Raw genomic sequence first — 12938 nt, 5'->3', positions numbered from 1 at the left:
TTAGATTTCTTTCTTTTACATAAAATTCTCAAACTAACAAAAAGTTTAAGCAGACAAAATGACAATCCATTTGGATTAAAATACTAAGAAAAGAAATAACAAAAGCAAAAAAAGAGTATTATAAGTACACTCTTAGAAGATATTATCTGTAGTGCTTAAAAAAGTACAAATCATTCTTCATTTACATTTGTTAGAAATATCATATTTTTTCTTTAAAGTAAAACATTGATATTGCTAGGCAGAAGAGGTATTCTGCTACATGCAGATGGTCCTATATTTTATATTCCCAAATGTCTTTCTCCTTAGGAATTACAATTGCTGAAACTAAATCACACATTCCAAAGTTTTCCTTTGGGCTTAGTTGGTATTTAGGAACCAAGTATGAATTTCAGCCTACTTGTACTAGACCAATCAAACTCCAATTCACACAGAATCTGAAGAATGAATAAGGCAAGGATGGTAGTCTAGGGAAATGAATTGGGGGGCAGTGGGAAGAAGAGTGTGTACTTAATAACCAGCAAATTCACAAGTACTTTAACACTACTTTTTTAAATGCCCAGGAACAGAGAAAAAACATGCTAAGAAAACAAAAAATTGGCATCTACAATTTAATATTTTTTGGCATACCAGATAGGGAAAAGGAATGAAGGTGAGGACAAACCCAGAAAAAAATACTATTAATAATCCTGGTATTATTATTCATCCTCATCCCAATCCCATTACAACCTTCTACCCCCCACCAAAAAAAAAAAAAAAGCTACACACAGAGACATGCTTGAAAAGAGCCAAACTGCTAGTTGGTTAATTCGCAAAATGGCTTCTCTGGATTCTTGGTAGAAATGACTTGCATGCAACCACATCTAGAGTAACAGGAAAACTGAACAGAAATGAAATAATGATAGAAATGAGGAAATGCTTGGGAAGGCGAAACTAGAAGTGAAAAACTAGGAAGCAGGAAAAATAGTCTAATAGAAATGAAAAACAAAATGTGTTCAGATGGTAATTTCATGCAGCGTGGGTTTGTATCATACATACCCAGATAGGACCGCCTGGGTGGAACTTTGATTTCTTCATCCTTACTATCTGCAGCTATATTTTAAAAATTAAAACAAACAAACAAACAAAAACAAAAACAAACAGAAAAGGAAGAAAAGACAAAAAAAAAAAAAAAAAAAACAGACGAGTTGAGATGAAAGTAAGTGATTTTGTCTCCCCACCCTTTTCTTCTATAGAACATTAACAGGAACAAGCCACAATTCTTGAGGTTTCTGTACTTTTTAGCATTGTCTTTCCTACTCACTGCCCTATCACTCCAAATACCTTATTCCATACTCACACATGTCACCCAGCCATGACCTCCCCCTCCTGTTCCCTTACACTTTCATCCCTTCACCTTCCTCACCTACAGGGAAAGATAGCAAGAAGTCCCCATGCAATTTTGACAAGATGTAAAATTAAAATAAAAGTCATATATTTAACTCTCTAGTGAATTATAGTATGAAAAGGGAAATGAACTAAGAAAAAAAATCTTCATATTAAGTTTCTTTTTTATATATCCAAGACATATAAGGAACTGATTCAAATTTGTAAGAAAAAAGACAATCTAATTGATATATGGTCTAAAGATACAAATAGGCTACTCTCAAGGAAAGAAATGCAGGCTCTTTATGACCATGTGGAAAAAATGCCCTGAATCACTATTAGAGAAATGCATATTAAAATAATTCTGAGTCCATGCCATCCTTCTTCAGAGTGGCAAAAATAACAACAAAAAAGGAAAAAATATAAATGTTGAAGAAATTGTGGGAAAATATATGTACCATTAGACAACCTGTAAATGAGTACAATTATTCTGAAGAGATATTTGGAATTATACACAGAAAGTTATTAAACCATTATGACTTCTTACCTATATCACTACTAGGCTTTTACCCTTCTTTTCCTGCTCTGCCCCTCCCTCCCCCCAAAAAATCCAAGAACAAAGAGTTTTTATATTCAAAAAATATTTATAGCAATCCTTTTTGCGGTAACCAAAAAACCCAGAAACTGAGAGGATGTCCAATGACTGAAGAATGATTGTATAAATTGTGGATTATATGTGTGCGATGAATGTTTTGCAAGAAATAAGGAATAGATATTTAAAGAGATATAAAAAGATTTGTATGAACTGATGCAGAATGAAGTGAACAGAACCAGGAACAATTTATGCTATAAAATCAGTATCATAAAATGAACAATTTTGAGGATCTTCATGAATTGATAAAGAATGAAATGAGCAGAACCAGGAACAATTTATGCTATAAAATCAGTATCATAAAATGAACAATTTTGAGGATCTTCATGAACTGATAAAGAATGAAATGAGCAGAACCAGTACAATTTTTACAACATCACTATAAAAATCAAACTAGAAACTGTAAGAGCTATGATCAATACAACTGACCATTTCAGATTCTAGATGATCCTAGTGATGAAATATGTTATATTCACCATTGCAAGGTGACTGATTTATTTAAGTTGCAGAATTACACATAAAAACTTTTCAATACAGCTGTTAAAAGAATTTTTTGTTTTTAAGTATTCATATTTGGGGAGTGGTGGGGTTGTAACAGCTGTGAAATGCTATATTCATTTTCAGAGCAGAAAGCTATGTTGTTTTACTTAGCTGGTTTATTTTGTTTTAAGAGATTTTCACAAAGTGGAAGTAATCTGTAAACTTTTATAATGTAAAATAAGACATCAATAAAACTTAAAAAAAAAAAAAGGAAAAGCAGAAATATGATGGAATGCCACCTGAATGTTTACTATTTTCTCCCTTCTATTATAACTACATCAATGCTCCAAGTTGGTTCAGAGACAAAATTGCTCTAAAACTCTGAAACACAACTGTTTTTTTCTTTTCTATTGCAAGACTGCAGTGGCCATCTAATATATTCTCTATGTAAAGTCAAGAAACCTAGTGATGCTCCTTCCTTCATCTACTTCATGAGACACAAATTTACTAGTGACTTTCATGAAGGTCAAGGAATTGACTCAGGTAACATAAAAAAGCTATAACTAAATCAACAGGGGATTACTTATAAAAAGTAAAGATCTGAGAGCAGCTAACATTTCAGAGTAGAAATGTTATCACAGTATCAGTAGCAGAATTAGTACCACTAATAATTAGTAGTGGTGGTAGTAGTGGTAGAGCACAGGAATAGCAGTGGCAAATATTTATAAAACACCAACTATGTGCCAAGCACCATACTAATCACTTAACAAATATTATTTCATTTAATCTTTATAACAACCCTAGAAAGTAGATGCCATTATTATCTTCATTTTACAGATTAAAAAACATGAAATAAACAGACCTTAAGTGACTTGCCATGGTCATATAGCTATGAAGTAGCCAAGGCCACATAAGTTTTTTCTGACTCCAGGCTCCTCACCATCCAGCTGTCTCTATTAATTAGATAGCTTTTTCTCATCCTGTGCCTCAATTTCCAGTTTTATAAATACAAGGTTGTTTGGCATAAGTACAGTAAGTTATAAGACTAGAGTAACAGTGGTTTCCTCCCTGTAAATTAAGACACCCACATTAATAAATACAGAATCAATGAGAGCTGGTGGGCCAGGTCATTACAGTTCTCTCCCTGACCCCTAATATCCTTTTAATAAGTTTGCCTTCTCTTCCTCCACAAGTCTAATTATCTATCCTGCACTGCACCATCACTATCTCTCTCACAGGGTTGTTGTGAAGAAAATGTTTTGTAAAATATTGAATCTAATATAAATTAACAAAATTTGACCTATAAAGCTATTTTCAAGGACTAAATACCAATTGTAAATGGGTAAATACTACCTATTTATTTTAACGATTCTTGGATCAGAGTCTAATGTCCATCTTTGAAGGCAAAGTACATAAAAAGAAACTAGTAATAGTTGCAGGGGAGGGACTCCATCTTAGCACAGAATTGTCTAAGCCTTAAAACAGGGGTTCTTAACTTGAAGATCTATGAAATTTCCCCCAACCTAAAATTTTGAGAACCTGTATTTCAAAGTAATTGGTTTATTGGTTTCCTTTGAAATACCATGCATGTTATTTTAAGCATTTAAAAAAATGTATTTTAAGGAATTCATATACCTTTTTTTCCCCCCTTGAGTCAATTGGGGTTAAGTGACTTGCCCAGGGTCACACAACTGGGAAGTGTTAAGTATCTGAGGTCAGATTTGAACTCAGGTCCTCCTGAGTACTGGTGCTGCTCTATCTGTTAGACCTACTAGCTGCCCCAAATCCATAAGCTTTTTCATCTGATTAGGGGCTTCAGGAAACAAAAGCTTAAGAACTTCTATTGTATAGTTGCCTTAGAATTATTTTTGGAGAGGAGCTCTAACACTTCTCTCTACACATTCACACCTACTGCATTAAAACTTCATTTGAGGTATTCTGCTAATTTACAAATAGATACTACTCACAGCCCTAAAATAGAACAGAAAGCCAAAAACACCAAGCTGGAAACAAAATGGATATTTTGGCTTTGTTTAATTTTGTTTGGGGAGGAGAACGGAAAGAATTAAGTTACAATCAATAATTCAGACTTATTGGGAATATAAGGAAAATGGCTGACCAGAACTATGCATCATTTCTTTAAGACAACATCAGATTTGGCTCCTTTGAAATGAAATTTCATTAACAAATAACTGTAAGCAAATAAAGGCAAATTTAACAACTAGTAATATTTACAGCAGCTCTCAACACTCAGAGTAGTCACATCAGATTTCTGATGGATTCTGCCTCCAGGAAAAACCCAAATATGCAAATTATTCCCTTCCCCAGTTTCCTCTTCTCTTGATTAATGTGCTGTATCTGAAATGTAGGACAAAAGGTCCTATATTATGGGGTTCTGATTAACAGGAGAAAGAAAGGGAATAAGAATTTATTTTGTACCTGTATGTCAAAGCACTTAATACTTTACAAATATTGTCACATTTAATCTTCATTAACAAACCGTAAGGTGTGCATTATTATTATTCTTATTTTACAAATGAGGAAAATCAAGGCAAACTGAGATTAAGTGATTTGCCAAGGGTCATGCAGCTAGTTAAGTATCTGAGGCCAATTTTGGCCTCTTATCCCAGACCTAGCACTTACTCACTGGCTAGCTCTATGTTACTGCATAGTGACTTGCCTGGCTTTGTGGGGGCATGTGTGTTCTGTAGTAAAATGTTGTATATTTGGGCTTGTCTTATTGAGCTGGCACACAAGTCTCTGAGTTTTAAATTTAAAAAAAAAATAAAAATAAAAATAAAGACATCTATCAAAAGTAATTCTCATCCAATAGATGTAGCAAATCATATGTGTTAGAAGTCAACAGGAATATAGAGATGGTCTGATACAAGAAATTATTGGCATATAGCCAGAAGAAACCAAGCATCCAGACCTGAGTACATTGACTACAGCACTGGGCCTAGTCAGGAAGAGCCGAGTTCAAATGTGGCCACAGATACTTACTACATTAAAGCACCCTGGATGAGTTATTTAGCCTCAGCCTGTCTCAATTTTCTCATTCATAAAATTAGGATAATAGCTCCTACTCTTAGAGTTGTTATGAAGATAAAATAATATAATCTTTGTAAATAAAATACCTTGCAACTTTAAAAGTTATCTTGTAAATGCTAGCCATTATTATAAAAATATATTTATCTGGGTCTTTAGCTTATTTCTTCTCTCTCCAATTTCCTATTTTTTGCTCTGCCCCCAACAGATTAGTTAAAGGAATCTAAAAAGATGAGATAAGTCCCAATCTGAGTCACTGACAGTAGCTCTAGAACACCAGTTGGGTTCTTAATCATTTTTGTGCTAGGAACCCCTTTGGCAGTCTGGTGAAACCCACAGACCCCTTTCACAGGGATGTAATCCAAAAAAAAAAAAAAAAAAAAAAAAAAAATTCAATTCCTAGGAGTACAAATCCAATTATACTGAAGTGTATTTAAAAAAAAAAAAAGGGGGGGGGGTAAATAGGGAGGAGGAAGGAGCAGGAGAAAGGAGAGAGAAGAAAGAGGAGCTGCCAAAATCACAGATTAAGAATCCTTTCTTTAAGAAGGGTGAACTCACAGTGCCACAGGTGGCATGAGATATTCAGGAATTAAAGCCAAAGACCTTAACATGTCTAATGTTCAGAAAATAATGAGAATGTTCCAAACAAATCATGCAAGTAAAAAGAACAAGATAGTCCTCATACAAAAGGAACACAATTAGTCCTCTTACAAACTGCCAGTCTCATTAAAAAAAAAAGAAAAAGAAAGAAAGAAAGAAAAGAAAAATCAAACAGGAATCAACTTGCAAATGACTAAACAGTGACAAATATTCTTATACCATAAAGAAAAAGGAATATAAAAGACACAGGGAAGCAAGAGAATAATTATATTAACTCATACAGTGAAGTAAGCTGAACAAGTGAAACAATATATACAATGGCTAAAACAATGCAATAAAAGCAAACATAATGATCAAGAAAAGATCCTAAAAAAGCTCTGAGAAAAAATGCAGTTCCCTCACTTCCTGGAGAGAGAGGAGACTGTTTTGAATGTTGCATATATTCTCAGATGCAAGAAGTATTGGCTGTAATGTTATATGTGATGATTTTTTTCTCTTTAATAAGTTTTTGTTTCAAGGGAAGATTTACTAGAAACAGGAAAGAAAAATATCAGGAATGAAAAATAAAACTTATAAAATTTTTTAAAGTTAATGGAAGGAGATCAAAAACAAAAAAATTGGCACTTAAAAATTTACTGCTTAGAACTTCTAGTGGAAAGAAAAAGAACAATATCATCTCCAAGATGATCTGTGAAGAAAATAGAGGTGACTTCATTTTTCCTATCAGGACGCTGAAATTTAGCACAATGATCCAAAACTATTTTAGGCAGAGAAATAGGAGAAAATTAGCTGAGAGCTGGGGGAGAAGCTGTTCTTCAGATTAAAAAAAAAAAAAAAAAAAAAAAAAAAAAAAAAAAAAAAAACACCTATCATTGTTCTATAAAGCCCAACAGAGCAAACAGAATATTGATTCTGATTCCTTCCGTCAATAGTTATAATAAGACGGAGAAAGATTGATTTCTTTTTAAGAATTTTTCTAGGGGCATCTAGATTGCACAGTGGACCAAGCCCTAGCCTTGGAGTCATGAAGGCCAGAATTCAAATTTGATCTCAGACTTTTTACCAGCTATTGACCCTGGGCAACTCAGTGCTGACTGCCTCTCTCCTTCCCCAGATCCCCTCCCCCCCAAAAAACAACACCCAATATATTAAAAGTATTTTTCTAAATAAATTTCACTTCAGGAAGAAAAAGAAGTGCTCTAACAGAAGGTCCATAGGTACAAAGAACATTATTGGCTCAGCATTCTGTTACTGGTAGCAAAGACAAGAGTTTTCAAAACTAAGTCCAAGATCAGGCAGATGCTCTTCCAAGCAGATCATTTTCAAAAGCATCATTTGAGGGATACTCACATATGAGGGAAATTCATAATATATGTATGCTATTAAAGTTTTACATTAAATTTCTCTCCCTTCTAGGACATGCATGAACTTTTGTTGCAATGGAAAATTATGACAACTTCACAGTAAATCTGGACTTATGCACACTTTTGGTGGGAGTAGGAAGAGCCATTTAATAAGATGTTAAATTTAACCAATTAATAGTTTTTTAATTTTCTTGGCTTCCTTCTACCTATCCCCAGCAAACATTTCCTCTCCAAAATAATCTATCTCTAATTTCTCATACTTAGTAACTCATCGTGATTCAAACAGGAGGGATCGGATCTAGTCCATGCTGGAACTAATCCTATGTATGAAAATTATAGACAATTTCAAAGATAAACTCTTTTTTCTTCCTTTCAGTTATATGCAATTTCAGACTAATAAGCTTCTGGAAAGAAATCAAGAGGGTAAGTACCACCAAAAAGACCATAATCACAATGACATGTATTCCCCAGTTGACAGCTGTACAAATTATGTAGTGAAAAATTTTCCAACACATAGGATGTTCCAGGACTGAATTCCCCTACTATTAAAATAAATTTTTAAAATCCATAAAATGATACTTTAAAGCCAATAGCTCACTAAATTATTATAATTTTTTCTTTTGGCTCTTCTGAAGCCCCAGCCTAATTAGGTTCAAAACCTTAATGATAGGGAACATTCAACAACTAAGTCTGCTGATGGTAAGATGAATGTTACAAGAAAGCACAGAAAGACAAGAATTGCAGTGTAGAATTAACTAGCCATATCCTTTCACATACCCTTAGAAACATCTAGAACAGGAATTCTTAATCTGGAATTCATAGCTTGTTTTTTAAAATGTATCTTGATCACTTATATAACTTATTTCCTTTGTAATCCCATGTTTTCTTTTATGCATTTAAAAACTTTAATAGGGGACTCAGGGACTTTCAGACTGCCAAAGAAGACCATGACATAACAAGTTAAGAATTTCTGCTCTGTTCAACTTGAGTTCTCTATCCTTTAAAATTCCATTTTCAAAGAGTGAAAGTAAAATGGTCACTTATAAAATCAAAAATTATCATTATTCTCAAGTGTTTAGGCTTTCCCCCTCCTACCTTTTTCTTTAGGAAAACTGACTTTCCTATGGAAATCTTTAGCTACAAAGAACTTCAGCAGTTTCTTCACAAAAAAAGCTTGACCTTTCAGGTTAAGGACAAACCATTCTTCAGTGGCTCATCCAGGCAGAAGATGGATGAAGGGGTTGAGGAGCTGGCAAAATTCTCAGAAGAGAAACAGAAACATACAAGGGGAAAACTGATGCTGATGACTTCATATGACTCCTGACTCAATACTTAGAAGATAAATAAAGTTACAAATGGCTAGCCTAAAACCAAGATGCACTGTGGTCAGTTTAAAATAGTGTTTCCCTCTGAATTAAGACCTGTTTTTCTATATTGACACATGGAGATTTAAAAAAAAAAAAAAAAAAAAGACATTTCTGTTTCTCTCTGGAATCTACTATGAGCTATGCATCTTTCTTTTACAAAGTAAACACTCAAAAGATAAATTGTTGATTTAATATGGACTCAAAATTGAAGAGCTCAACATTGTGAGCTCTACTGTCTTCAATACATTAAAATTTCTGAAGAGAAAGTAGGTTTAGAAATTCCAAGTTTTTTGCCAATTTATTCAAGTAAAAAGGTCATAGTTCAAAACATTCCATGACTTTTTACACTTGTAATTGAGTTACATCTGTCACAGAAGTCCTGAATATATTTAAGTCAGTATTTGACAGTACATTTGTCAACATAGATAAATCACTGATGTTGGGTTTTATTTCAAATCAAAACACAACAGCCCTTCTTTATGGAAGCATTTCTGAAGTAGCAAGTGAGTGATAAAAACTAAGTCTGATATAGACAATAACCTAATTTATTGTTACACTTTTTTCCCCCAACAACCTTTTCTACTAAAAGAAGACAAGAAATAATACATACCACTTTGCAAATGTCAAGTCATTTCTCTCTTCACTCATGCCTAGCTTTGTTGCCTAGAAGCAGCTAGCTGAAAAACATGCCAAATTTCAAACAAGTATACAAGGAGCAATCAATACTTAGGGCTAAGGCTCTCCTGCAGTATTCAAGCAGTTCAGTAAGGATATGTAAATATCTAATTTTGCTAAATTCTATTGTTTCAGAAACCTGCTTCCTTGGTTACCTCATTTGGGGGGGGGGGGAGGTAAGGAGTGTGGATATAGGGTGGGGATGGAGGATTACTATTAAACCCTGCTCTGTATGAGAGAAACTATTTAACTATTGTTTCATAAAACTGTAACTATTGCTGTTTCAGGAAATTTACTAGTTTGTTATGCATGATCTGATAATTTCTGTAAACGGGAGGAAGGAAACTGAGATTTCAGCTGGTCAGGAAATTGGGAAAAACTGATGTCTTATTTCATTAAATTCGGCTGAATTGGAAACTATTTTACTCTTTGCTTAAAATGTACTAGACTATGATTTGCCGAGTTATGTTTTAACTTTGAAATCCCTTATTCAGTCTTTGGGATTATTCTTTAGAAATAATCAAAAATCAGACATCTGTCCAAGGACTGGCAGCCTCTCTGATCTGTTTCTCCTCTCCTGTTACCCTAGTTCCTTAATTATTATTTCAGCATTTCGATAGGACTCTAATGGTTTGGGGTGGCCTGTCTTGGTCTAACTGCATAATTTGCTCCAGTTCTATCGAGAGAGGACAGATGGAGCTACTCCAGGTTCCATTTTTCCTCTTGGGGTGCCCTCTTAGGACAGCAGGACTGTCTTGAGCACTGCTACACAGCAGAGGCTGAGTTAAATGCACAAATGAGCACAGACCTAAAGACTGTCCCTCTCTGGTTGAGATGCCCCCCAACTTCAGAGATTCAAACAGGGAGGCGGGTGTCTCTCTGAATAAGGAGTGCTGTTTGATGCTAATAATTCTGGGGTTATTGGAGAGAAACTGGTCCTTGTTACAAGTCCTTGCATTTTCTAGTTTTAGTCTGGTTTATTATTGTCCTAACTCAGTTTCCCTAATTATCCTAACTCAGTCCTGCCTCAGTTTCCCTGCCTCTTAGTTCTGCAAAACCTCCCTTTGCCTCTTTATCAGAATATTTGAGAAGATCTTATGTATCAGAATAGCAGAATTCCTCTCCCATCCCAAGCTATGGGATTCTCTTATCAAGATGCTATCTCCACTGATTATGTCATCTCTCTAGAGACCTACTCCAATATTGCTCTTGCCTCTTTTTCAGTCTTCCTGATTTACTGTTCATGAGATAACACAAACCCCCACACTCTTTCAGCGAGGTGGGACAGCTCAATTTCCCAGGACTTGATTGATGCTGTCTGGAGCTCTACACTCAAGCCAACCATTGCTCACTGAGACGTCATGGCACAGCTCTGACAAAATAGAGACAAAAAAAATTAAAAGTTTTTGTCATATCTCTCTCTCTTAGGGATGCCTAAAAGGAATGAAAGCTATAGAGTTGGGGTCAGGTTACTGCCTCTCAATCTCCACCCACCTTGATAGGGCTTCCAGCAAACCTAGCCCCTTTGAAGCAAACAAGATTGGGAAAGAGCAATAATCAAATTTAGTCTGGGTTTCTGTGAATGCCATCCATACTTCGGTAGGATTTATTTCTAAAAGTTCAACTGCTAACTTCTTGAATTCTCTTATGTGGAATTAGACATTCTGTATATGATTGTATTTGCATTGGGTCAGAAAGCAAACTGATTTGTAAATATTTGTTTATAATTTATGTTCTTGCATTTTTTTCCTTCTGTAACTGATTTCTAAGATCAGAGCAATAGTCAATAGAAATTGTTAATGCAATTCAATTATGTCATACCTTGCTGTTTCCAGCCTGATTATATGTAATCATTGTATCCTAAATGCTTGGGCAAATAAGTATTTAGCCTGGTCATCTGTCTGCTACTGGACAACTAATAGATATCTGTAAGACCAAAACTGATTGGCTTCCCTTTATCTTGCTAACCTGAGACTCTCAGTTCTCTTCTCAGGGCAACTCCTGCCTCCAGACACTCAGAAAGAAGCAGAGATGCTCTTTTAATGCAAATCTCTTCTAGACTTAAGCCTTAGAAGACCTCTGTCTCTGCCCTGAATTCGAGCAGGAGGAACTGCCTTCACACACACCACAGCAAACACCACAAGGGTTAACCTGGTCCCCAGCGTCCTACTCCCTGGTAGGAATTTGAGGTCTGGCCCTGTTTCCCTTTTATCTCAGGACAGCCTGAACACCTCAGGGGCTGGTAAGCTGGGTAGGCTATGCTGATACTATGCACCCCCTCTGACTCCTTTCACCCCTCTCCCATAAAGAGTGGGGAAACTAGGAAGGAAAAGATTCAGGATCTTTGCTTATTGAATAACTAACTCTCCAAGAGCTTAAACTGCATTCTTATCTTGAGCTGCAGCTCTGACAACTGGGGATATACCCATCCCTAGACCCTGCTTTACAAAAGAGCAGTGGTTCATTAAATCTACTAGATATCAAGGCCTTTTGCCTCCCCTGACTTCTGAGTCTACACCCTTTAATCCCAACCCCAGGAGAAATTAACTTTCCTGGAAATTAAGGGTAAAAGAGCTAGGCTACAAATAATCTTTTCTCTCAGCATTTTCTCCTATTTCTCTTTGATAGTTATATGGGCCATTAGCAAAAGGCCCCATTCTCCTGAATGTCACCATCTCCACCCTGGATGACACCACACTTTTAATCTGTTCCCGAGATCTGTTTTCTCTAGGCTTCATACTTTGGATTCTCAACTGGCCTTCAACCTGGAGAACATTGACTGGGGACAACTGACCAGGACACCCCCTCGATGCCCTGCTGCTATCCCCCACACCTCACCTCCTGGCATGAAATCCCAAATCTCTACAACCCTTGTCAGCTCGAAGCAGTTAAGAGGAGATCAATGACCCTTTTCCCACATGCATCTGGAAGTGATGGTTTGAGGGGGGAACAAGACGAGGGGAGCCCACTACTCTGAAGATCTTTGGAAAAAATCTTCAACCTTGCCTTAAATGAAGGACACTGCCCCAAATTTTTTTTAAAATGAATTTAAGTCTCAACTGTTTAAGAGGGGAAATGATAGGGTTTGAGGTCCTTTTAAGATTCCTTTCTGATTTCCCAACTCCCATGGCTGACCTTGATTCACAAATCTTGGTCAAAAAGCACCCTTTTGAATATCCGGGCCCAGCCCCCACTATCAGCTCCGCTTCCCCCAGCCCCCACCGGATCTGAGCTAACTGAAAAGCCCTCCAAGAACTTGGGGTACCGCCCACAAAGCCCCTTTTAGGTATAAAAGAGCCAAGCTGGCGCTCTCTCTTTGCAGGAGCCCTTCCCCCCAACACATGGTATCCTTCCAGCCATGTAAGGGTTCCTGCCCGCCCAGCGGCCACC

General features: G+C 36.0%; 1 protein-coding gene across 11 annotated transcripts in view; it reads right to left on the bottom strand.

Annotated features, from left to right (window-relative positions):
- Positions 1-12938, bottom strand: part of SLC66A2 (solute carrier family 66 member 2) — a 146863-nt gene that overhangs the window by 112559 nt on the left and 21366 nt on the right. For 9 of the 11 annotated variants that reach the window (XR_012483182.1, XR_012483183.1, XR_012483187.1 and 6 more), the window contains exon 4: positions 1036-1089. The exons of the other annotated variants lie outside the window; for them this stretch is intronic. Coding sequence is in view for 3 of the 9 variants with exons in the window: in XM_074273387.1 (XP_074129488.1) it covers positions 1036-1089 (54 nt within the window). In the remaining 6 variants the exon portion in view is untranslated. The remainder of the gene's footprint in view (positions 1-1035; positions 1090-12938) is intronic. 11 annotated transcript variants of the gene reach the window in all.

The sequence above is a fragment of the Sminthopsis crassicaudata genome, chromosome 1, assembly GCF_048593235.1.
Source record: "Sminthopsis crassicaudata isolate SCR6 chromosome 1, ASM4859323v1, whole genome shotgun sequence".
In the NCBI taxonomy this organism is placed as follows: Eukaryota; Metazoa; Chordata; class Mammalia; order Dasyuromorphia; family Dasyuridae; genus Sminthopsis; species Sminthopsis crassicaudata.
This window is presented reverse-complemented; position numbering and strand designations above follow the sequence as displayed.